This window comes from Salvelinus namaycush, chromosome 1, assembly GCF_016432855.1.
Source record: "Salvelinus namaycush isolate Seneca chromosome 1, SaNama_1.0, whole genome shotgun sequence".
NCBI lineage: Eukaryota > Metazoa > Chordata > Actinopteri > Salmoniformes > Salmonidae > Salvelinus > Salvelinus namaycush.
The window spans coordinates 16,184,743-16,212,523 of record NC_052307.1 but is presented as its reverse complement, the minus strand read 5'-3'; the positions used below and the strand labels follow the sequence as shown (position 1 = coordinate 16,212,523).

Here is a 27,781-nt window from a genome sequence, read left to right as displayed (position 1 = left end):
CATAATATCAGTTTAAAAAATATATAATTCCCAGTTTATGCTACAAAATCAACTTTATAAGAGGTTTTAAAAATAGGTTATATTTGACTCAACATTCCATGGCGTTCACTGAGGCATTTTTGGCAGAATAGATGGATGCAGTTCAATGCATGATAAATATAATTCACCAATACAGCTCTTGGTAGTCCAAAAAATATTGCAAGCAGGTTCTAAATCACATCTGGCCTGGTACATATTTTGCTGCCTCTATTCAGGATGCACTGTTTCAGTTTAAATGACTCAATATTTTGGGGGAAAATTGACAAATGTAACTAAGGCTGGGGATGTCAATGCAATCAAACTAGCAAGGGCAATGATCACAAGTCAGTTATAATGTGGCTAATAGGCTAGCATATCTATTCATGTAGGAAGCTAAAACACGGAGTGTAACAGCTATCTAGCTAACGCTAGGAGGATGTCATGTCATTGGAGGAGTGGGTAATTGACTGACTTTCCCCTCATATCGTTTTTCAATGGCTATACACAGCTAGAGATGTAGGTGTCATTTGGTTAGCTATCAAGAACTTGAACGACTCTTATCCAGTTATCCAGCATATCTCTTGATTTCGTAAATTCACTCTAGCTATCTACTCCGTTTTCAGAGCACTCTCGTCTGAGTGTTCCAGAGCGCAGAATAACGGATGAATTTACGCAAGACCTGCTGAATATGACCGGTGTCAGTAAACGTAGGCAAAACAATAGTTAATCACGAACGCTCTAGATAACATGTAAACAGCCTAGCTAACCAGCTCTGCTATGGCGAGTAAAATGGTCAGAGTGAGTTGTTTTCTCATTTGTGTCTGGAAGTAGCTAGCTAGCAAGCTAGCCAACTTTAGCCAGGCAGGAAAGCTGCAGAAGGACGAGTAGGCTACAATTCCCAATTGTTTATCAGTGCAATTTTGATGGCCAACTAGCTGAACAAGTTTGAGAGGGTTTATCTAATGTTCCTTCGTTATATTTTAGTTCATCTTGATCTGGTTAGTATTAGTTGTTGATCTTGTTGTTGATGTACATAACTGAGGCCCGAGAGTGCTCTGAAATCGGAGGTGTTTGATGGGGTTGAGGTCAGGGCTCTGTGCAGACCAGTCAAGTTTTTCCACACCGATCTCGACAAACCATTTCTGCATGGACCTCGCTTTGTGCATGGGGGCATTGTTATGCTGAAACAGGAAAGGGCATTCCTCAAACTGTTGCCATAAAGTTGGAAGCACAGAATTGTCTAGAATGTCATTATATGCTGTAGCGTTATGATTTTTCTTCTCATTGGAACTAAGGGTCTAGCCCGAACCATGAAAAACAGCCCCAGACCATTATTCCTCCTCCACCAAACTTTACAGTTAGCATTATGCATTCGAGCAAGTAGTGTTCAGTAAAGCCATTCTACTACCAATGTTTCCTATGAAGATTGCATGGTCGTGTGCTCGATTTTATACACCTGTCAGCAACGGGTGTGGCTGACATAGCCAAATCCACAAATTTGAAGGGATGTCCACATACTTCCACATACGCTTTCCCACTCTATATTGCTATAGAATTTTCATAAATGCCTTAGTATACGTAATTCCCAAACGTTCTAAGAATGTATGAAACCGTGAAAATGGCCACATCTAAGTGATCGCTTGTCAGAATACATTTTTTAAGTGTCATATTCTTCCTGGGGGTATGAACAGATTTTTAATAAGATTTCATGTTGCTAAAATGCTGTCATTTCCACTTTAATGCCTAACCTTAGAATTCGGAGTTATTGCTTAACCTTAAGAATGCTGAGTTAATGCCTATACTAAACCTTGGAACGATACAGAGAAGTAACCAAACACTTCAAAATTTGACGTTTAAGAAACATGGATGAACGTCTAAATTTGAAGTGAGACTGTGAGAGCTTGTTGGCTTTTCCTCTGTGTGTCTGTGACATTGATTTGCGTTTATGGCCTCTCTCTGCCTCACTACTCTGCACTGATTAAAAATATTTTTATGAGTGCAGAGTCCATAGATTCTATTTTATACACACCAAAGAGAATTCTACTATCCCTCACTCTTGTCCTTGCACACACGCAGCATGCACACCGATACAGGGGATGATTTTACCCTTTATACACTTCTCATTTCATTTTCGACAAAGGTTTTGTTCAGTGGAATAAGAAGATAGAGGTACTTATATTAATGTCTTAATTGCGTGAGGGATTTAAAAACTCTCGAAACTTCATCCACACATGGTCAGACCCCATTGTGATAACTATAATTGCGTTGGCTGTGTATGTGAGAGCATAGGATCTAGAGGCTGAACACACTAATGGGGATGATTTTACCCTTTATACACTTCTCATTTCATTTTCGACAAAGGTTTTGTTCAGTGGAATAAGAAGATAGAGGTACTTATATTAATGTCTTAATTGCGTGAGGGATTTAAAAACTCTCGAAACTTCATCCACACATGGTCAGACCCCATTGTGATAACTATAATTGCGTTGGCTGTGTATGTGAGAGCATAGGATCTAGAGGCTGAACACACTAATAAACAAACTAAAGTTGAAGCCTTCATTAGTCCTTTATCAGACATACAGTGGGGAGAACAAGTATTTGATACACTGCCGATTTTGCAGGTTTTCCTACTTACAAAGCATGTAGAGGTCTGTAATTTTTTATCATAGGTACACTTCAACTGTGAGAGACGGAATCTAAAACAAAAATCCAGAAAATCACATTGTATGATTTTTAAGTAATTAATTTGCATTTTATTGCATGACATAAGTATTTGATCACCTACCAACCAGTAAGAATTCCGGCTCTCACAGACCTGTTCGTTTTTCTTGAAGAATCCCTCCTGTTCTCCACTCATTACCTGTATTAACTGCAGCTGTTTGAACTCGTTACCTGTATAAAAGACACCTGTCCACACACTCAATCAAACAGACTCCAACCTCTCCACAATGGCCAAGACCAGAGAGCTGTGTAAGGACATCAGGGATAACATTGTAGACCTGCACAAGGCTGGGATGGGCTACAGGACAATAGGCAAGCAGCTTGGTGAGAAGGCAACAACTGTTGGCGCAATTATTAGAAAATGGAAGAAGTTCAAGATGACGGTCAATCACCCTCGGTCTGGGGCTCCATGCAAGATCTCACCTCGTGGGGCATCAATGATCATGAGGAAGGTGAGGGATCAGCCCAGAACTACACGGCAGGACCTGGTCAATGACCTGAAGAGAGCTGGGACCACAGTCTCAAAGAAAACCATTAGTAACACACTACGCCGTCATGGATTAAAATCCTGCAGCGCACGCAAGGTCCCCCTGCTCAAGCCAGCGCATGTCCAGGCCCGTCTGAAGTTTGCCAATGACCATCTGGATGATCCAGAGGAGGAAGGTCATGTGGTCTGATGAGACAAAAATAGAGCTTTTTGGTCTAAACTCCACTCGCCGTGTTTGGAGGAAGAAGAAGGATGAGTACAACCCCAAGAACACCATCCCAACCGTGAAGCATGGAGGTGGAAACATCATTCTTTGGGGATGCTTTTCTGCAAAGGTCACAGGACGACTGCACCGTATTGAGGGGAGGATGGATGGGGCCATGTATCGCGAGATCTTGGCCAACAACCTCCTTCCCCCAGTAAGAGCATTGAAGATAGGTCGTGGCTGGGTCTTCCAGCATGACAACGACCCGAAACACACAGCCAGGGCAACTAAGGAGTGGCTCCGTAAGAAGCATCTCAAGGTCCTGGAGGGGCCTAGTCAGTCTCCAGACCTGAACCCAATAGAAAATCTTTGGAGGGAGCTGAAAGTCCATATTGCCCAGCGACAGCCCCGAAACCTGAAGGATCTGGAGAAGGTCTGTATGGAGGAGTGGGCCAAAAAGTGGGCCAGTGTGTGCAAACCTGGTCAAGAACTACAGGAAACGTATGATCTCTGTAAAAGTTCTGCTTTTCTGATGTATCAAATACTTATGTCATGCAATAAAATGCAAATTAATTACTTAAAAATCATACCATGTGATTTTCTGGAATTTTTTAGATTCTGTCTCTCACAGTTGAAGTGTACCTATGATAAAAATTACAGACCTCTACATGCTTTGTAAGTAGGAAAACCTGCAAAATCGGCAGTGTATCAAATACTTGTTCTCCCCACTGTATATACATGCTTCACAAATGGTTTGTAAGCAGATGTCACAGTATAAAGAGTTTTATAAAGATTATGCCACATTTGGCAAAGCTCTAGATGTATGGACCTGTTATATCACCCTTTGTGACATTATAACTGATTTGTAAAGCATCAATGTGTAGGCCTAGTAAAGGCCACTTGTTTCTATGTTCTAGCTCTTTTAAAGTGCTCTATAGGCTACTGTACTCAAACACTCCCAACACACACTCATTGCGCTAACACTCCCTCATTCACACAGAGACACCAGACATCAGATCTGCTCAGGATGAGGTAAGACATAACACTTTAATTAATGACACCGTGTCACAACAGAGTTGTCCGTTTCATTGAGAAAAGCTGATCACATTATTATTACACACGTTATGGAACACCTGTCACAGCACTGAGGCTAAAGCCATCAGAGCCAGATGGGTTGTATACAGCACATTTTGTTCTGCTCTGCTCCAAGCCTACACACACACACACTCCTCTCACTGACCCATCAGGGAGGTCACAGTTGGACAGTGTAACAGCTGGGAGAGAACACATAAAGAAAGAAGAAAGAAAGGGACAGTGAAGATACATTCCAGAGAGGATAATGCTCAGTCACAGTTTTCAGTTCCATTGGAAGAGGGTTGTATAGGGATGTATGGGGTTGTATAGGGATGTATGGGGTTGGATAGGGATGTATGGGGTTGTATAGGGATGTATGGGGTTGGATAGGGATGTATGGGGTTGGATAGGGATGTATGGGGTTGGATAGGGATGTATGGGGTTGGATAGGGATGTATGGGATTGGATAGGGATGTATGGGATTGGATAGGGATGTATGGGATTGGATAGGGATGTCTGGGGTTGGATAGGGATGTATGGGGTTGTATAGGGATGTATGGGGTTGGATAGGGATGTATGGGGATGTATGGGGTTGGATAGGGATGTATGGGGTTGGATAGGGATGTATGGGGTTGGATAGGGATGTATGGGGTTGTATAGGGATGTATGGGGTTGGATAGGGATGTATGCGGTTGGATAGGGATGTATGCGGTTGGATAGGGATGTATGCGGTTGGATAGGGATGTATGGGGTTGGATAGGGATGTATGCGGTTGGATAGGGATGTATGGGGTTGTAATAGGGATGTATGGGGTTAGATAGGGTTGGATAGGGATATATGGGTTTGTATGGGGTTGGATAGGGATGTATGGGGTTGTATAGGGATATATGGGGTTGGATAGGGATGTATGGGGTTGGATAGGGATGTATGGGGTTGGATAGGGATATATGGGGTTGGATAAGGTTGTATGGGGTTGTATAGGGATGTATGGGGTTGGATAGGGATGTGTGACATTGTATAGGGTTATATGGGGCTGTATAGGTTTGTTTGCAAGCAAAATACTGTATATCCGTGAAACAGAAGACATTGTTATGTGGCCAATGGCAACTGTCCATCTTTCTTGTCCTTGTCAGACAAAGAAGATTCCAATCTAAAGAGTGACAGTCTGAGGGGGTTTTAACATTTATACAGTTTTGTTCATTTTGCCCTCTTGTATTTAAGAAAAGTAATATGGTATATCACAGCTAAAGACCAATGTTTAGGACTATCACGTACACAGCATGGATGAGGTTGTAACTAAAAGAGATTTGTAACTAGAGGAGGTTTGTAACTATGCAACAGGTCACTTGTTGAGGGTTGTGATTGTCAGTTCCTTTTGAGATTTCAATTTCTGACCAAAGAGATCAATAGCACTGCGATTGGTGCCGCCCATTGCCTAGAGCATATCGGTAATTGGACCCTACAACAGAGAGGATTCTGGGAAGGTTCCATTAGTAACAGTAACTGGACCAGGATGTACAGTAGACTCAGACTGGGTCCATTGTGATGGAAGAGAGTTACATAGAAATGTCTTCCATTGCAGTCCTTTGATAAGCTTCTTCCCTCATTAGCAACCATTACCATGTCCGACTTTAGCCAGTTCATGTAGGATAGATCCACACAGAGCATTAAGAGTGGTTCCTTAGTTCGATGGCACATTCGTATTCACACAGTGCTCTTTCTCACACTGGCAGTTCTCTCACTGCCAACTACACCCACACCGAAGGCCCATGCACACAATACTGCTTTGTAATGCACAACATCATTGTATGACCAATGTTGAATACCTGTATAGCATTGTTCCATTTGCTCTGGTACAGACGGATATCCATTGTCTTTGTGGAATGGATGATATTTATTGGACCTACTGTGTGTATCATGTGGCAGGCAGGAAAATTCAACAGTGACTGTGTGCAAGGACTCAAACAGCCACACACAGTCTATGTCTAAAATAACACCCTATTCCCTATATAGTGCACTACTTTTGACCAAAGCCCAATACGGGTCCTGGTAAAAAGTAGTGCACAATTATGGATGCACACATACACACTCAATACTGTCAGCATAAGAAACTCACTTTGAATTTGATTCAGACCTCGATTCAGACCAAAGAATTGACTTAGACCTCAGAAGATTTGAATCAGAAAACTGGAAAATGAAATACAAAATGGGTATGGTGAACATAGAGTATATATCAAAAATGATAAATAGAACAAAACAAATAGCAATGAGCATATGACCAAACCAATAAAATGCTGTGTGTGTGTATGTGTGGGGGAGGGGGGGTTGAGGAGCCCATAGAAATGCGAGGTGTGTGAAGTAAAGAGCAGTGGGTTCTAAAACCGTCCAGACCGCACTATGATGGATGTTATCTCTCTATTTCCCTGCAGACATTCAGGCCTTGTCCTCTCCCTCTTCACTCTTCTCTATCTCGCTGTCTCTCTCTCCTTCTCCCCACTTCCTCATCTCCTTTCCCTCCCATAAAACAATGTCTTACATGTCTGAGGGGAGACTGTGCTAATGGCCAACATGAGCTCCTTAATGAAATATACATTACACCATTACTGACAAGGGCTGGGGCTGGGGCTGCGTGGCTGAAGCACTGTGGCCGGGACTAAAATAATAAAACATGCACAATTAAATTTCCTTCAGAAGCCTTTTGAGTGTTTATGTAGTAGGGGGTGGAGATGTGTGTGTGTGTCATGATTCTACCACAGTTGACCCAACCACGCCTAAACGGAGATCCTCACCACTAACAATGTAAGGACCATCTCACACAGACCCCGCCCAAACTCTCTTTCTCAGTTAGAACTTTTTTAGTGGGGACCCCATTTTTTCCATCAGAATTTATGAGGATCCCATTTTTCCCCCCAAGAATTTCTCATGACCCCACCCAAAATTTTATGACACAACCTTAAAATCATAGAATTTTTACATTCACAATTAACATTAAATTCATTGCATTTTCATCTCTTACCAAAATGAAAAGAAACAAATTAATAAATATACTGAGTAAAATGTTGTTTTTCAAATGATCTTATATTGTCCCATACAATAATCTGTGCTCTTAATTTTTTGGTCCCCCCCAACACCCCATTTGTTGCCCTGACTTTGAATACCACTTAGTTATAGCATTTCATTTGTTGTTGTTTGTCAGCATGAGGGGAAATGTCTTATGTCATGCCTTGTTGACATGAGGGGAGATAATAGTCTGGTTGCTTCTATGTCTCCTCAGATGGAGCAATGCGTCTCAAGTCTTTTCAGGTTATCGCTGGGGTCTGGTAGCTGTATGTCCGGTATGTACAGAGAAGAAATCACCCATCTGCAGTGGAGGCGCCTCTTCTGGACTCCAGGGGTTTTATTTACAGAAGGATGGAGTTTCCAGAAACCAATTGGACCAAATGGCACCTCCCACTGCCTGCTCGTATATACTATAGTACAGCCCTCTTAGCCATTTACAGTAGACCATTTAGGCGCAGTTAAAAAGCCTTTGAAGAAATGGGAGAAGCCTTCCCACTGCAAACCATTCTTAATGTCTTTTGAGCAGGAAGAAAATAGATGTTGGGTAAAGAGATGCATGACAGAGTAGAAGTAGGAAGAAAGTATGAGAGAGAGAGAATGAGGGAGGAGGGAGAGAGGGTAGGGCACAAGGGAATAGTTGGGGAATCTTCTGATTGCCTTAAAGAGTTTGATCGTAGCTTCAAACACACACTCAATCATGCACACACACACACACACTCACACACACTCTCAGCCGAGGATGTCCAGGTAGACAGGAGAGGCCTTGGCTAGGTTGAGCAGTAAGCTGTGGATATCCTTGATGTGGTGTCTCATGTGGGGTTCCCTCTGCCAGCACCCCAGCATCAGGTCGTACACCTCTTTGGGACAGGTGCGAGGCCGCTGCAGGACACGCCCCTGTGTAATACACTCAATCACCTGTGGGTGTGGGGGAGACACAAGGTTAGGATCACTTTATGTACACTGAACAAAAATATAAATGCAACAATTTCTTTTTTGACTGAGTTACAGTTCATATAAGGAAATCAGTAACTTGAAATAAATAAATTAGGCCCTAATCTATGACTGGGAATACAGATATGCATCTGTTGATCACAGACACCTTAAAACAAAAGGTAGGGGCGTGGATCAGAAAACCAGTCAGTATCTGCTGTGACCACCATTTATCTCCTTTGCATAGAGTTGATCAGGCTGTGGAATGTTGTCCCACTCCTCTTCAATGGCTGTGCGAAGTTGCTTGATATTGTCAGGAACTGGAACACGCTGTTGTACACGTCGATCCAGAGCATCCCAAACTCAATGGGTGACATGTTTGGTGAGTATGCAGGCCATAGAATAACTTTGACATTTTCAGCTTCCAGGAATTGTGTACAGATCCTTGCGACATGTGGCGTGCATTATCATGCTGAAACATGATGTGATGGCGGCGGATGAATGGCACACAATGGGCCTCAGGATCTCGTCACGATAATTGCCATTGATAAAATGCAATTGTGTTCATTGTCCGTAGCTTATGCCTGCCCATACCATAACCCCACTGCCACCATGGGGCACTCTGTTCACAATGTTGACATTAGCAAACCGCTCGCCCCACGCCGCCATCTGCCCGGTACAGTTGAAACCGGGATTCATCAGTGAAGAGCACACTTCTCCAGCATGCCAGTGGACATCGAAGGTGAGCATTTGCCCACTGAAGTCGGTTACAAAGCCAAACTGCAGTCAAGTCAAGACCCTGGTGAGAACAACGAGCACGCAGATGAGCTTCCCTGAGACGGTTTCTGACAGTTTGTGCAGAAATTCTTTGGTTGTGCAAACCCACAGTTTCCTCAGCTGTCTGGGTGGCTGGTCTCAGACGATCCTGCAGGTGAAGAACCCGGGCTGCCGTGATTACACGTGGTCTGCAGTTCTGAGGCTGGTTGGACGTACTGCCAAATTCTCTTAAATGACGTTGGAGGCAGCTTATGGTAGAGAGATTAACATTAAATTCTCTGGCAACAGCTCTGGTGGACATTTCTTGCAGTCCGCATTCCAATTGCATGCTCCCTCAAAACTTGAGACATCTGTGGCATTGTGTTGTGTGACAAAACGGCACATTTTAGAGAGGCATTTTATTGTCCCCAGCACAAGGTGCACCTGCGTAATGACCATGCTGTTTAATCAGCTTCTTGATATGCGACATCTGTCAGGTGGATGGATTATCTTGGCAAAGGAGAAATGCTCTCTAACAGCGATGTGAACAAATTTGTACACAACATTTGTGAGAAATAAGCTTTTTGTGTGTATGGAACATTTCTGTGATCTTTTTTTCAGCTCATGAAACATGGGACCAACACTTTACATGTTGCGTTTATATTTTTGTTCAGTATAGATCAGTAAGTATCTGATATACAAGCTGAATGCAAATAGCTCCATCTTGCCATCTGATAGACCAGATGGAAGCCTTTCAGATCTATACACGTGCCTTGGGGGTATAAGCTAAGGCTAGGGGTCAATTTGGCATTGGGGTTAGGGAGTTACAGCCTTTTTTAGGGAAGTAACCAGAGATGGGATTAGGGGTTAGGGGGTTCTGACTAGGTGGAACACAGCTACGACCAGCAAGGATTTTTCGTAGCAGGTTAGGAGAACTTACGTAGCAGGTTAGAAGAATTAACGTAGCAGGTTATGAAAAGGGTCAGGGTTAGCTAAAATGTTGTCCTAACCTGCTAAGAAAAGTCACTTCCGGTCGTAGCTGTACTCCATCCAGTCACAACCAGGACAGGGTCAAGGTTGGGGGTTAAAGGTACTGTAAAATATAATTGGCCATTCTGTTGGAAAGCTTTGCCAAAGGAATGACTGTGAGGGTAGACTCCAGTTAGCGGTAGCCTGGATGCTAGTCTGTTCTGCTTTCTTGCCACTTCCTCATGGAACTGTTGTAAGGTGGCGGCAAGAGAACAGAAACAGACTTGCACCCAGGCTACGATGGAGGTAGAGTATAGTCAGTGAGTTGGGGTTAGGGTTGCGGTTAGCTTAGAGGTGAGACTGACCTCGTTGTTGGAGAGCTGGTACCAGGGCTGTTTGCCGTAGGTGAAGATCTCCCAGAGGACCACGCCCAGACTCCACACGTCACTCTCCGTGGTGAACTTCCTGTACATGATGCTCTCTGGAGGCATCCAGCGGATGGGCAGCATGGTGTGACCGCCCACCTACATCAACACAAACACAGTCAGCCTGGACGCTTTATTTGAACGGTACAGAAATGACAATATATTTTCTGTGAAACTACTTGGTAAAATGGTCATAAAACATAAATGACCTTCAAATTACTTTTTATTTCTTTGCAATTCATTAAATCAATTGCAACTATGCATAATTTGGTACCTAGTCACCAGTTGTGTTGCATTCGTTGAGGTAAGAATGTAACCCTAACCCCAACCCATTGGTATCTCAATCCCATACTTTTCAATCACAAATTAGGTCAATAAATGCCAGTTGAAACCAGGGGTTGGAACTGGTTCAGAACCAAAAATCGTAAAAGAACGCAATTTCGAGGAACAGAATAAGAAACGGGAAAAAAAGGGACCGTTATTTTTAAAAGCATGGGAACTGGTTTTAATAACGTTCTTTTACATTCCGGGCATTTTTTTCCAGTCACACAATAAAACGCAACAAAGTGCCTATGCAAAGCCCTTGCCAGCGTGTGTCCAGGCTACCTGCCCCTCCCCCCATGAAACAGGCTACTGTACCCTAGTGACGTTACAAGCATGATTCAGAAATTAGGGAGTGCGATTTTTAATTAGAGAAGAATGGATTAACTTTTTCAATGCTAGTTAAGGATACTATATTTATCACTTTTCACACTGGACAAGATATGTTTTTATTTTAATTCTGGTGCCGCGCTGCACACACAAGCTTGGGTCCACAGTTAAGACAACTCTCGGAAGATCCTATATAGAAGCCGCTCCTCCATAGGTATAACTCGGTGGGACTAATTCAGATAATGCATGTCATAACAAGATGCCCAGTGCTTCAAGCCAAGCCTTCTCCTCCACCCTCTCTCGTTCTTCCCACACACAAAATGTCAGTCAAATCTCGTGCTCTACACTTGTCTGTCCAATGCATGTAGGCTAAACAACTATAGCTTGCCCGCTACATAGCAAGCTTAAGCTGCTCTATCCTCACTGATTGGTGAAGTAATTAAATGTTGAGCAAAATGCAGAAAAAAATATATCTCAGAGATTTAAAAGGAATGACATAAAGCGTTACATTTTGGGGGTTTGAATCAGTTCAATATTGTATTTTGCTGGTCGGAACAGTAGAACGGAACAACAAAAAAAGAATGGTTCTGTTCAGAACGAAATGATTGGAAAATAATTTTGGTTCCAATCCTGGTTGAAACAGTACCCTAAAATAAAGTGCAAATAAAATAAACATAAAAGAAACGCAGTTATTCAAAACTGCAAATGGTAAAATAATAGGGTACATTGTTTTTCCAACTGTTGTGTCTAACACACAGACAAATATAGTTATGAGCACTAAAAGGTTATGCTCAGTTTTTCGAAATGCCTTACTGCAGCAAGGTACATAGTTAATGTGACAAACAAGCAATCATCTAACAATAACCCATGCAATAAAATACATGTCTGAAATATGTCCCTGACCCTGACGGTGCAGTTCCATCCACTTTGAAGAACATGTTTATTACTGCGCTGCAGTACAGGTGGACTTGTTAATACCTAGGACTGTAGCTACAGTCTTACCGTCCCAGACACTGCGCAAGACAGGAAGTTGTGACTGGCCACTGCTGTCTGTCGCCCACTCAGCCCTGAATGGTCTTTTCCTCTCTCCGTCAGAGTGGCCTTTACTTTACTAGTCCATTAAAGCCAAGAGATAGTCATCACCGGTGTGTGTGTTTTTCTGTGAAAACCAATCTAGCTCTAGTCCGCCTTCTCAAAGGCTCTTTCCTCCTCCTCAACACATAACTCACTTTAAGTGTTTTCACATAACTAAAACCCCACTTGAGTTTCCAAGGAGAGATACTGCGTGTGTATGTTTGTTGCGATAAATTCACGGTCAAGTGGGGTTGAGGCCAACATCCAGTGAGTGTCTCATTTAGTTAGTGTGGTTTAGTTTGAAATATTAATGCTGCTTTCCTGATCTTAGTGTCTCCACTTTTTGTGTTTGTGTGTATGCTTGTTGCTTGTGTTTGTATGTGCTTGCTTGTGTTTATGGCTCTGTGTGTATGTGCATGTTTGATTGTGTGTGTGTGTGTGTGTGTGTGCTTGTTTGTGTTTCTCTGTGTGTGCATGTGTGTGTTTGTGCATTTGTGTGTTACTTTGTGAGCTAGAAAAGCCCCTGATTAATTGTTCTTAACATCCTGAGTTCATCAAATATTAAGAGAAGCAGTTTTACTAGCCTGTTCAGAGGGCCCAATGGTTTTTAGAGCTCACTAGAGCTCTCTCTCCAGCCGGGTCGAGGCAGATCCACTTCAGTATTCTTAGGGGCAACATGAGCGCCTATAAACAATATAATCTAGTAGGCTCTCGGCTTGCTAGGGCATTGTGGATGGGGATAGAGGAAGGGCTTAAAATGCGAGCTATGGCTACGAGGACTGCGGGTTCTGCGGGTTCAATCTGAGCTACGGCTCCGAGGATCGCGGGTTCAATCCCAGTGCTAGGCACTCGTTTTTTTCCCTTCCATTTTAACCCTATCCCAAACCTTAACCCTTACCTTAACCAGTCGGAATTAATGCCTAAACTTAACTGCCGAGTCTTGACAGAAATATGTTGAATATTGAAGTCAGACCATGAGATCTTATTGCTTTCAGAATTATTAATGAATATTTATAACTAACCCACTGCTTGTCTGTGCCAGAAAACCTCAAAGAAGAAGAAAACAAGGAATTGGGAATTTAGAGTTTAGAGGCCGCGGTATCCATGGCAACCAGGCGGGTTTGAAAGGGAGCTTTTGGGATGCTTTAGACTGGCTGCATGGGAGGGGCTTCACTAGGAGACTCCTCCTCCTCCTCCTTGTTCCAGTAGACTGAACTGAATTGCCCTGTGTTTCTATGGAGATGGTCATTCTACTGGGAATTACTGTGTTTTTTATACCCAGGAGTGGGTGCAATGAAGCCCTGTCTGTCGGTCTGTAATTAAAGAGCATACAGGTTTGCGTATTCATGTGGATTAAAGAGAAATTATAAAAGAGGCTGCTCTTGGGTTGGTGGGTGGGTGGGTGGGTGGGTTGGTTGCCTTCCGCAGCTGTCCATCAAAGCCCTGGGAGGGTGCAATGTGACATCACTGGGCACTATAGTGAATAGGGTACCATTTCAGATGCAGCCACTGTCAGGCATAATCTCTAGACAGGAAGCAACTTGGGCTGGTCTACCTTTTGATCCCTCCTATTACATCCTTGTTCATCATTCTTTCACCCAACTGTTGGGGGAAAGCAGCTTTCAGTCTCTTTCTCGGCATATCTCTATCTATAATTGGCTCCTCTCTCTTTTCTCATGTCTTTCTCTCCACATTCAGTCCCTTCTCTCCACTCTGAAGCCCCCCTTCTCTTCTGTTTTCTCCCATACCCCTTCTCTTGCATCTTTATTTGTGTTGATTTATTTCACTTGCCCCAACCCTCCCCCTTTCTCTCTCTCTCTCTCTCTCTCTCTCTCTCTCTCTCTCTCTCTCTCTCTCTCTCTCTCTCTCTCTCTTTGTAGTAGTGGAGCTGCATACTAATATAAGTTATTTAATTACTTTTTTCATAGGGACTGTCTGATATAACTTATGCTCTGTGCTGCCTTTGCCCGTTGCTATGGCGACTCCTCCAGTGGTAAACTTTACTGAGAGGGTGTGTATGTTTGTGTGTGTGTGTGTGGGTGTGTGTATGGGGAGGTGGATAGCAGTTGTATGTTGTCACACACTAATAGTGAAATCAAAGAGAGGGGGAGGCAGGGAAGCAGGTGGAGAATGTGTGGAAGAGACAGGGTCTGTGACATCTATACACTGACATCTACGTATAAGGCCTCTGCAGTGTTTCTCAACCTCCCGTTCGGGACAGTCCATAAAGAATGTTGCCGCTGACCGACCAATCAATTAGTTAGTTAAATAGTTGGTTGGTTAGTTAGCTGGTACCAATTCAATACTATTTGTTATTGAAGCAGTTCTGAGACGTAGGCAGACTATATAGCCTGCTGGTCTGGTGGAACATAGAACGTTGAGAAACACTGCTCTATGCAGCTTTCATCTTCTAGATATATATTTTTTTTTATTTAACCATTATTTAACTAGGCAAGTCAGTTGAGAACAAATTCTTAAACATACCAGGCCCAGGGCCTACTGATCGATTCATGCCCATGCAGGGAGAGAGAGAGGCCCATGCAAAGGGAAGTAGTAGGGGGCCAAGAAAAAAGAGGGCGACACATACACTTACCCTGTAGTAGTCCGTGCTGTACACGTCTCGGGACATGCCGAAGTCACCGATCTTCACCAGCAGGTTCTCTCCCACCAGACAGTTACGCGTGGCCAGGTCTCGGTGGACAAAGTGCTGGGAGGCCAGGTAGACCATGCCTGCAGCAATCTGCTGGGCGATGTGCAGCATCTGGGACTGGGTCAACACCACGGGCCTATTGGTCGGACCGTCACCCATCATCACGGAGTCGGGACCGTGAGCCCTACGGAATGAGAGGAATTCCATTTAAATTCCGAATCACAACCTGAAAGGTGACATTCATTTTCAACTTTATTTATAAATGTTTTACTTCTTGCGTTGGGAGTTTTAACTCACTTCCTGTAATGGCTTCAATGAAATAGATCATGACCAACATCAGTCAATAGAGATTTAGTGGGATTTTATGCAGTGGTGGTGGGGTGGGGGGATTCCGACCCGAGTTAAAGCGGCAATATCTAACTTTTTAGGCAACCCGACCAAATTCACATAGAAATGTGAGTTACAGATCTGTCATTGTCATTGAAATCAGTATATGTGTTCTATGTGTGTTATTTCTATGCTTCCCATTCTTAAGTTTAGTTTTTTCCATCTTGTACTTTAGGTTTGGTACACCAGCTTCAAACAGCTAAAAATACAATATGTAATGTATGTAAAATATATTTCACAGCAGTTTAGATGGTACAATGATTCTCTACACTATAAACTGAAAAGAGACGAACTGTTAGAATTTTATCAACCAGGAAATGACGGTGCGATTTCTGCATAGTGCATCTTTAAACTCCCGGAAATGGAATGTAATTCTATTTTCTGCACTTATCTCTCTACACGTATTCGGACCTTTAACTTAAGCATTAGAATAGTATGCTATTAACCCGCTATTCGTTGGGGTTGGAGATCAAAGAAATGAATCTGTGGGGAGGTGTGTATACAGATACGCCGTATTCTGACTTTGACTTAATTCCCTCATAACTCCACCACCTTTATGCAAGAGGAAACCATGATTAAGGTGGAGCGAACCTGCCGGTTCCAAATGGAAAAAGCATCTACTTAATTTTTTTCCGATATAAATTAAAGCATTCTCCATGCTCTGTAATTTATAAATTGATAAGAACTATTGATGAGAGCTAGGTAAATTAGTCATCCGTTTGGAGAAGGGGATTGAAAATACACATAGCAAATTGTTTTAGATTATTTTTCCTTATGATCCCAGAAGACGAATGTGAAACCAGTCATATGGAAGCAAACTGAAAATCATATCAACATGACATGTATTGCGGCCCATTTTCCACAGTGAAGTAGGGTATAAATAGCTGTGCGGTTATTCAGAATTTTTATTGTATGCCCTCATAATCTGTGTGGATGAAATTTGGAGACCCAAGCTATAGACTTCTTTAGGGCCAAGCCTGCCAAGTTGATGTATGCAGTTTAAAATGTTTTAATTATATGCCTGGGCTTTTCTCCACTTTATGTTACAATTTGTATCATGTTAAATATTAGCCACTATCGGAGGCCACCATCAGTAATACCCACAAACATTTGTAACGGTTAATTTAGTTTCCTTTTGCATCATTCAATTAAGTTGACCTTTCTTTCCTCTGTCATGTCCATGTAGTTGTTCCTGAGGGTCGCTAGCATTAGTGGATCCTATCAGGCTAACGTTGTGCAATAATTTGGGACATGTAGCCTATTTGAATCATTATGGAACTGGAACCACACCTAGCAGGTTAAACCTGGAGCCTGGTGCACGGCGGTTCACGATGACTGGACCGTTGTCATACAGTTCCATGATTAGTGAGGATTAGAGTAGATTTCTAGGACTATTGTTCAACACCTATTGTACACTTTTTTCTACCTTCAAATATTTCATGGATTCAACTTGAATATGACAACCTTCAAGATGAATCAAGCCACTGTATTTTGGATTCATCAATATATATTGTGCATAAATACTTTAATAAAATGTTTCATACATTCTTTCCTGTCCCCCAAATTTGCCAAAATAATCTACAAGATCAGAGTAATTTAAAATCTACCAGTTGGTGCTGAAATTGAGACGAGTATGCATATATTTAGATGGCTTTCTTTCATTGATCCCTGTATTCTGAACCCATTCTCTTTATGTATTTTTGTGAGTCTGTCGATAAAATTCTAATTAAAGATAGATCGTATTTAAAGGGATGCCTTAAGATAAATGTACTGAAAACCCTATTGAATTAAAACTCCAGGAGAAAATCTGTTGGCCAGCAAGTGGGAGGGTTTTCAGCAGTTGAATTATATATATTCAGTGCGTGCAAGGGAACCAGACTTGCCTTACACACCTGCATAAGGCAAGTCTGAATACCACCTACTGAGAAGTGTGTAGGAAAGGAGTGTGTAGGAAAGGAGTGTATAGGAAAGGCATAAATTGTCTAAGTCTAAATCGGGCCTTAATATGAACGTGCCCACAGAATGGTTTACCTGAGGAACTTGTTGAGGTCCCCGTGCTTCATATACTCAAAAACCATGATGAGGGGGTCGCTCTCCACACACACACCGTAGAACGTGACAATGTGCTGGTGCTGCAGGTTGGTCAGCAACTCGGCCTCCCGGTGGAAGTCCTTCCTTGCATTCTCACTAGCCTCTTTCAGGGTCTGAACACACACGCACACAGGTTACTATCCAATTTTTACTCATAATTGAGTTTGTTAGACACCGAAAACATCATACTTAAACATTTTGCACACTGTGCACGGAGACTACTTACTGGGAATATTCTGCCACAAGATGTTTTTGGCTCAAATCCACCAAGTGCATAAGTAACTCTTAAAGTAAAAGTGAGTTATAGGAACTTAACCATAGCCCACAATTTTATCTTATTGGTAATGACCAAGCAGAGATGTTGTGTACTTCTGTACAGTAAGTTCAGTGTTATTTACAGAAGTAGTGTGGTTGGTTTTCGTGTTCTGATCTTTGCATTAGTGATCGTAAATCATGAAATCTGTCATAGCGATTTAAGTGCAGAGGCGAGAGAGTGTTTCAGGAAATGTAATAGGAACAGGAGAGAGCTAAGGAAGCCAAAGGATGACCCTCTGTTCTGACCCCCAGCTAGAACGCTGAGATGGCAGAAAAAGAGATTCCTCCACCCCCATCTTCAACCAATTAGATTTCAGGAAACAACTCATCAATTTGATCAGAACAGAACTGGAAGTGGATGAGTTTCCTAAAAGCCTCAGAACTAACATGGTACCTTGTTTCTCTTAACAACCCAGACCCATGCCACTATGAGAACATTCAAGTGCTTAGAAAAATTCTGAAGTTCATTCACAACTAGAAGATTGACCGCTAAACATTGATTTGGCATTGTTACTTTCTCGCGGCTGGGTTGTTCAGAGGACTAAAAGTGCCAAATTAGCTACAAAGATTTCAGGAAACTCACCCCTGAATGCGATTTACCTATGACGCTGTATGACTGCCGGGACGTTGGAGAATTAAATCGCCTGTGTGACTGCTAGCATCTTTGCATGACTGCCAACGCCTTAGCTAATGTCACTACTGTTCTGTATCGTGATCGATGGCTCCCTTGTGAGTTTGACCATAAACATGGAAGCTTAGCCTATATGGCTGCATGCTTGTACATGCCTGTCCAATGTTTGCATGTAAAACCCCTACCATTAGTGGATATGACTATGTTAGACAGTAGAAGCGGCAACTCGGAAAGTGCAAAGTGACATCTATCACCTTCAATGGCAGGTTTCTAGTAGATACAGGACATACTGCCCTGCCACTCAAGCCCCACATCACACTTAGAATGCGGTGGGACACCGGAAGGAAAGACAGGAAGTCATGAGGAGGGGGTTCTCTGCCATGTCATGTTTTTTAAATTAAAACTCTCCTATAAGATCTCATTTCACCACATACTTTGAATGCTGGAATTCTTGATGGAAGCAGGCCATTGGCCGATTTTCCTACAGGAGTATCTAGGGGGTAGGGTTTGGGGGTCCATTTGGAATTGACGAAACGATGTAGCCTACAGTGGGTTGTGATAGACTGGAAAGAGCAGTGTTACCTTGACGGCTACCAGGATCTTTTCGAGCTCAGGAGACAGGTTATAGCACTCGGCCAGGAAAACCTTCCCAAACGCCCCCTCTCCCAACTCCCTCTTCAGCACTATGTTGTGTCTCTTGATGTGCTGGACAACTGCAACACAAAGAGAACCTAGTTATTACATATATCAGTGTGACTTCTGAATATGAATGCCGTAATCAGTATATATCTTAGATGAGAAGAGATGATGATATATGGTTGGATTAGGGGACTGGGAGCCGTCATTTGTTGTACCGAATGATCTATCTACTATTTTGTTGTCTTGATATTGATCGTGATGAGCTGTATTGTCTGATCACTGTGTTTTCAAAAGTAAAAGTTGCACAATTAGTTGTGTGTTGTGTCTTTTTATTGTGATTATAGTAACATCATGTCAGCTTCGTCTCTCAGCATAATAGCTATCATGTGGGAATCGTCAGAAATAGATGTTTGAAAGTCTATTTGAAATTGCGATTTTTTTTACTGAACAAACGCTGAAATCTGGCTGGTGGTGATACAGTAGCGGGATTTTCCCAGTGCTTTCTCCCAGAGCTGCACCCACTTAACTCTCTATAGCGCAAGTAGAGTGGAGAACACCAAAACATATTCATCAGCAGGTTACTGTCTTCAGAGAGAAACAGGACACAAAACGTCAAGATTTATTTCTGATCTGATTAAGAAATGCATTTGAAGAAAAGCTCACCACTCAGTCTATTGCATTGCGGAGGGCTAGACTTTGAAGCTGTATCGAGCTGCACTAACTTACTGAGAACCATAACCCAATATTAAAGAGATAGGGAGAGGTAGAGAGAGAGCATAGGCCATTAGGCCAGAATGTACAGACTCAAGACCTGAGCACAGCTTTGTGTGTGTGTGCATGTGCCTGTGTGTGTGCATGCGTGTGTACGGGTGTGCTTGTGTGTGTTAACCTGATGACATCACATCTGTCATAACCACAGCTCAGGGAATTATGTAAGTACCCACAATTCCCTAAACATCTACCCAAAAAAGCCACAACTCACTACCACTGCTTACTAACTCTCTTCTTTATACACACATATTAATATCTATCATATAGCTCTGTTACTCAAACACTTTCTACTCCCAACTCAACTATTTCCACCATTACAGTCATTACAACCATACAACTCAACCATTCCTGCCAATTCATGTACAGTAAATGTACATTTCCACAACCAAACGCCACACATTTACTACACGTATCATTCTCAGTAAGTACAAATCAAATCAAACTTTATTTGTCACATGCCGAATACAACAAGTGTAGACCTTACCGTGATATGCTTACTTACAAGCCCTTAACCAACAGTGCAGTTCAAGAAGAGTTAAGAAAACATTTACCAAAAGTGAATACATGTCAAGAAGAGACAAAACCACACCCCTTCCCCTGTCTATCATTCTCCTTAGAGTTTTATCTAATTAGTTGTGGCTTTTCCAAAGCCTCACTTCTGGACGGTGGTGTAGGGGTTGGCTTTAGACTTTAGTCACTGTGTTCTGATGTCATTGGTGAATGGGAGACATACCACAGGAGAAGAGTAAACAACTTGATGAAAATACATTTGTGAATCACAATTTCCAGTACAATGCTAAGCCTTCTAAACCCAGAGACCAGGATGGAGAGACCAAGAGGAAGAAAGAGGGGTTGAGAGAAGAGTAGACTGCACTAACAAAGGAGGAAAGCTCTGTTGCATTGGCCTTTAGTCCTTCAGTTGCAAGACATGCAAGTTGACAGTGCATTTGTGTCTGTGGGTGTGTCTATCGGCCCGGCGTGCAGTGCCTTCCACATTTTGCTACGTTACAGCCTTATTCTAAAATTGATTAAATAAATGTTTTCCTCAGAAATCTACACACACAATACCCCATTATGACAAATTGGAAACAGGTTTTTAGAAATGTTTGCACATTTATAAAAAACGGAAATACCTTATTAACATAAGTATTCAGACCCTTTGCTATGAGCCACAAAATTGAGCTCCAGTGCATCCTGTTTCCATTGATCATCCTTGAGGTGTTTCTACAACTTGGAGTCCACCTGTGGTGAATTCAATTGATTGGACATGATTTGGAAAGGCACACAACTGTCTATATAAGGTCCCACAGTTGACAGTGCATGTCACAGCAAAAACCAAGCCATGAGATCGAAGGAATTGTCTGTAGAGCTCCGAGACAGGACTGTGTCGAGGCACAGATCTGGGGAAGGGTAGCAAAACATTTTTGCAGCATTGAAGGTCCCCAAGAACACAGTGGCCTCCATCATTCTTAAATGGAAGAAGTTTGGAACCACCGAGACTCTTCCCAGAGCTGGCCTTCCGGCCAAACTGAGAAATCAGGGGAGAAGGGCCTTGGTCAGGGAGGTGACCAAGAACCCAAAGGTCACTCTGACAGAGCTCTAGAATTCCTCTGTGGAGATCGGAGAACCTTCCAGAAGGACAACCATCTCTGCAGCAGTCCACCAATCAGGTCTTTATGGTAGAGTGGCCAGACGGAAGCCACTACTCAGTCAAAGGCACATGACAGCCCGCTTGGAGGACTCTCAGACCATGAGAAACAAGATTCTCTGGTCTGGTGAAACCAAGATTGAACTCTTTGGCCTGAATGCCAAGCGTCACATCTGGAGGTAACCTGGCACCATCCCTACGGTGAAGCTCGGTTGTGGCAGCATCATGCTGTGGGGATGTTTTCAATGGCAGGGACTGCGAGACTAGTCAGGTTCTAGGGAAAGATGAACAGTGCAAAGTACAAAGAGATCCCTGATGAAAACCTGCTCCAGTGCTCAGGACCTCAGATTGGGATGAAGGTTCACCTTCCAACATGACAATGACCCTAAGCACACAGCCAAGACAACACAGAAGTAGCTTTGGGACAAGTCTCTGAATGTTCTTGAGTGGACCAGCCAGAGCCTGGACTTGAACCCGATCGAACACCTCTGGAGAGACCTGGAAATAGCTGTGCAGCAACGCACCCCATCCAACCTGACAGAGCATCTGCAGAGAAGAATGGGAGGAACTCCCCAAATACAGGTGTGCCAAGCTTGTAGCATCATATCCAAGAAGACTCGAGGCTGTAATCGCTGCCAAAGGTGCTTCAAAAAAGTACTGAGTAAACGGTCTGAATGTAAATGTGATATTTCAGTTTTATATTAGCAAAAATGTCTAAAAACCTATTTTTGCTTTGTCATTATGTGGTATTGTGTGTAGATTGATGAGGGAAAAAAACAATTGAATACATTTTAGAATAAGGCTGTAACAAAATGTGGAAAAAGTCAAGGGGTCTGAATACTTTCTGTGTGTGTGTGTGTGTGTGTGTGTGTGTGTGTGTGTGTGTGTGTGTGTGTGTGTGTGTGTGTGTGTGTGTGTGTGTGTGTGTGTGTGTGTGTGTGTGTGTGTGTGTGTGTGTGTGTACATCTCTTGTTCTTAATGAGTTTTGTCCACTCTAATGGAGTGCACAAACTAATGGAGGCTATTGATCTGTTTCTAAGATATTAGAGTCACACCCACTCTCCTGACATAATACCTTACCTACACCTTTTCTCTCTTTTTCATCAAAATGAATACAACATTTACAGACACACCACAAACACACAGACACACACACAGCTGTACAGTAGTGACTGACATTTTATGTTTTTCTGGGGCTCATAAATCTCTTTTGGTGATTTGCTGCAGACACAAGTCAGACCACAGCTCTCTCCCCATTGTCCCAGACAGGTAAAGACAGCGGAGACACACACTGTGTATAACACAGACCTACACAGAGACACAGTCCTATTGTAGATGCCTCCGTACATCATCTGCTCAGGAACTTGTGTCCTCTTTAAGAAGCATGACCTCTAATTTGATGGATTAGATAGATCCAACTACACAGCTGACAAGTGTGATTGACACACACACACACACGGAGCGCTGCCTGTCCCACTCAACACATTTTATCAGCAGCTCCAGTGCCATTTCCATAGCAGCGGAGAGTGTTGCTAAGGCAACCCACACATACGTACATTCTGGTGTGGGTTCTTAGATGGCGTCTATGTGTCGGTGCAACAGATTCATGGTGACGTCAGCACTCAGATCCTTTGAGATCTCCTAGTCTGCAGGCTATTCTTCTTTGCTACAGTCTAGTAGGCTATATCTTGTTACCCATTAAAAGGAACTGGTGTTAAAGAAAGCCATTTGTATGTGTGTCTTGCGAGTGTAAATACGTGTGTGTGTGTTTCTGTGCGTGTGTGTGTGTAAGCTATGGTCTTGTTGTACTCACAGGTGTCTGATTTGAGCATGCTGTTGCTGCGGAAGTACTGAGGGTTCTCGATAACGGGGATCTTGGTCATGCCGATGATGACCGCGTCTAGGCCCATCTCAGAGGAGGACGGAGTGTTACTGCCATTGGACACGTGGTGGAGAGGAGAGGCCGAGTCGTCATCGTTACTGATCACCGATGACGCACCTGAGAGAGAGGAGAGAGTGAGAGGAGAGAGAGGAGAGTGGAATTAAAAGGAAGAGGAAGAGAAAAAAAAAGAAATGAGAAAAGAAAAAAAGAAATGAGAAGAGATGAGAACGGAAGAGAAGAGATGAGAAGAGATGAGAACGGAAGAGATGAGAACGGAAGAGAAGAGATGAGAACGGAAGAGAAGAGATGAGAATGGAAGAGAACGGAAGAGAAGAGATGAGAACGGAAGAGAAGAGATGAGAATGGAAGAGAACGGAAGAGAAGAGATGAGAACGGAAGAGAAGAGATGAGAACGGAAGAGAAGAGATGAGAACGGAAGAGATAAGAGATGAGAACAGAAGAGGAGAGATGAGAACAGAAGAGGAGAGATGAGAACAGAAGAGGAGAGATGAGAACAGAAGAGAAGAGATGAGAACAGAAGAGATGAGAACAGAAGAGAGATGAGAACGGAAGAGAAGAGATGAGAACGGAAGAGAAGAGATGAGAAGAGATGAGAACAGAAGAGATGAGAAGAGAAGAGATGAGAACAAAAGAGGAGAGAAGAGATAAGAACAGAAGAGAAGGGGAGAAGAGATGAGAACAGAAGAGATGAGAACAGAAAGAGAAGAGAAAAGATGAGATGAGATGAGGATAGATGAGAACAGACGAGAAGGAGAACAGAAGAGAAGAAATGAGAACAGAAGAGGAGAGATCGGAAGGGAAGAGAAGAGATGAGAAGAGATGAGAAAAGATGAGAAGAGATGAGAACAGAAGAGGAGAGATGAGAACAGACGAGAAGGAGAAAAGAGATAAGAACAGAACAGAAGAGAAGGGGAGATGAGAACAGAAGAGAAATGGGGAAGAGATGAGAACAGAAGAGAAGAGAAAAGATGAGAAGAGATGAGAACAGAAGAGATGAGCAGAAGGGGAGAAGAGATGAGAGCAGAAGAGAAGAGGAGAAGAGATGAGAGCAGAAGAGAAGAGAAGTGGTGTTTGAGGAAAATTTAAAGTGGAAGAATGAAATTTAAAAAAATGGAAGAGGAGGCATGTTTTTGTTTTTACAAAAAGTATGAGGCTCAATTCCATACCAATCACCACATCCTTCCTTGTTCATGAGTTTCTGAGATATGAGGTATCACTGATCACATTATCATCATGATATTATTAACCTCCCTAACCTAAGACACTATATCCGTCCGTAGATGTGCATGTCAAAACCCATATCCAAAGTACGCAATATGGGTATAACTGCATTTTATATGCAATGTTACCACAGGTAATACTCAAATATTGTTAAATACAGTATGTTTGAGTACATTTTTGTTAATGTCAAGGATTGCCTCTTTCTCATCTGTCCCACGAACAGAAATGTGGTCTTTAAACTGGTGGAAGTTAGGAACCAAACTCTCCAAAATGTCATTAAATTGTCTCCCCTCAGGGCTAATGAATGTACAATAGTAGTTTAGGTCATGATGAGAAAGAATGTGTTGATACAGTACTTTGTGAATGCGGAGAGAATGACGGTCGGACTCTGAGCCTGTGCTCATTCCTTTCTGTTTATCATTTATCTGTGGACCAAATGTTGTTTCTTCTCTGGTTTACAGTTCTATCCCAAAATAAACAATTAATATTTTATTCTCATACACACAGTCTCAATCTCTAAACACCCACGTATGCACTCACACACACCACGGTGTTGTGTTGGAGCAGTAGAGGAATAGCAGTGGTGCATTCCTAAGCAGGAGGAGGCAACGGAACAGGACAGAGAAACAAAGAGGGATTGTCTCTCAGTAGGCTTATAAGATTGTGTGTGTGTGTGTGTGTGTGTGTGCGTGCGTGTGTGCGTGCGTGCGTGCGTGCGTGCGTGCGTGCGTGCGTGCGTGCGTGCGTGCGTGCGTATGTGACAGTGTGGGTGGATGCTGCCATTTATACACGCTGATCACCAGATTGTGGTGAAACATGAATAATGGAGTCAAAGCACATATCTGTCCAAACTAGCTCCCATGACCTCTACTCTCTGTGACCTCCAGCATTGTGTTGAAAGGAAGCAACACAATCCCTGACAAATGACTGCAAGACTCATGAAAAGTATTGTTGTGACCCTTACCAAGGTAGGCTAGTTAAAATCTCCCCCAAGAGGGTTAACCCTAGTGGAGCAATGGTTGGCAGGTTAACGATTGGAAGAATTACCTAGTGGTATGATTGACCTTATTTCTTATTGTCTAGGGCCTGGAGTGTTTTCCTCACCACGAAACCTGACCAGGAAAACCTCTATGGGGGTCCTAGATCATGACACACGGTGAGGCTTGCCTCCTGGCGGTTTGATAATCCATCTAAACTTTACAATCTCAAAACATCGGACCTCTTTTCGTCCAGTCCTGCTCTGCTTTCCTCTGTGGTGGCTACCGTCCGTGGAGTCTCAAGCGGTGCACTGACGGTAGAGCTTTACAGGGGAGCTCTTTGATTCTCCACCGATAATGTGTTGAGTGGTTTCACCACAAACAGGCTTCTCTCTCCCCCGTGGGTGCTCAAATTATGTGCCACCATTACGCCTCCTCCTCCACCTCTTCTGGAAGAGCCATTACGCAGCCGCATTGTACAGTAGTACTGCAATGCATTGTGGATACCAGAGAGGCATCCATTGTACAGTAGTAGCGTCACTGCAATGCATTGTGGATACCAGAGGCATCCATTGTACAGTAGTGGCGTCACTGCAATGCATTGTGGATACCAGAGAGGCATCCATCTTGGATCTGACTGGAGACATATGTATGGATTTTCTCTAACTGAGAGCAGTGATCCTGCAAGAATGGCTGGTCTAATCAGGTTGACCTGCAGTGTAGACAGCCTGGTAGACAACAGACAGTTAGGTGATGTACTGTATATGACTTACCAGAGACAGTGATGTCAGGCGGCCCACAGACAGGCCTTTCTGAACCCCACTGAAATACACTCTAGGCTTGACACAATCTGGGAGCATTCAACTTCTCTTAGTTCTGTATCTCAATCAAACAGCAGATACTACAGTAACTAGTGCTTTATGATTTTCAGCCATGATGTTAGAGAGGGCATGTGCTTAAAATTAGTATTTATTTCACACACACCGCATCCTAAGCAGGTTATTGCTGTAAGTGTGTGTGTCGGGGGGACTCATCATTAGTGGTGAGGTCTAGGGTCAGATCGTTATAAACCCTATTTAGCCTGTAGGAGGGAAGCGGAGGGGTTGGGGGGGGGTGGGGGGCACAGAACAGGTCGGTGGGCCACGGGGGTCATAAGTGGGGTCAGGTCCTGACCTAACACACTTTAACAGACAGAGCTGCTCTAATGCAGGGGTGGGCTGGGGGGCGGAGACTCTGTTACTATATTGATCTCCTCTGGCTTGCTAAGCGCTCCTCCTTCAGACAGACAGACAGACAGACAGACAGACAGACAGACAGACAGACTGACTGACTGACTGACTGACTGACTGACTGACTGACTGACTGACTGACTGACTGACTGACATACAAACAGACAGACAGACTGACATACAAACAGACAGACTGACATACAAACAGACAGACTGACATACAAACAGACTGACTGACTGACTGACAGACTGACAAACAGACTGACTGACTGACTGACTGACTGACTGACTGACTGACTGACTGACTGACTGACATACAAACAGACAGACTGACAAACAGACTGACTGACTGACTGACTGACATACAAACAGACAGACTGACATACAAACAGACAGACTGACATACAAACAGACAGACTGACTGACTGACTGACTGACTGACTGACTGACTGACAAACAGACTGACTGACTGACTGACTGACTGACTGACTGACTGACTGACTGACAAACAGACTGACTGACTGACTGACTGACTGACTGACTGACATACAAACAGACAGACTGACAAACAGACTGACTGACTGACTGACTGACATACAAACAGACTGACTGACTGACTGACTGACTGACTGACTGACATACAAACAGACAGACTGACTGACTGACTGACTGACTGACTGACATACTGACTGACTGACTGACTGACATACAAACAGACAGACTGACTGACTGACTGACTGACAAACAGACTGACTGACTGACTGACTGACTGACTGACTGACTGACAAACAGACTGACTGACTGACTGACTGACTGACTGACTGACATACAAACAGACAGACTGACAAACAGACTGACTGACTGACTGACATACAAACAGACTGACTGACTGACTGACTGACTGACTGACTGACATACAAACAGACAGACTGACTGACTGACTGACTGA

At 43.2% G+C, this 27,781-nt stretch overlaps 1 protein-coding gene across 1 annotated transcript in view; it reads right to left on the bottom strand.

Moving 5' to 3' along the window:
* Positions 1 to 8,268: 8,268 nt before the first annotated feature.
* The window catches only part of ntrk2a (neurotrophic tyrosine kinase, receptor, type 2a), a 50,580-nt gene continuing 31,067 nt past the window's right edge, over positions 8,269 to 27,781 (bottom strand). The window contains exons 13-18 of the mRNA XM_038997101.1: positions 23,316 to 23,501; positions 19,027 to 19,157; positions 17,439 to 17,611; positions 14,964 to 15,204; positions 10,586 to 10,744; positions 8,269 to 8,480 (exon numbers count right to left, since the gene is read on the bottom strand). Coding sequence (XP_038853029.1) covers positions 8,295 to 8,480; positions 10,586 to 10,744; positions 14,964 to 15,204; positions 17,439 to 17,611; positions 19,027 to 19,157; positions 23,316 to 23,501 — 1,076 coding nt within the window. The 3' untranslated portion in view covers positions 8,269 to 8,294. The remainder of the gene's footprint in view (positions 8,481 to 10,585; positions 10,745 to 14,963; positions 15,205 to 17,438; positions 17,612 to 19,026; positions 19,158 to 23,315; positions 23,502 to 27,781) is intronic.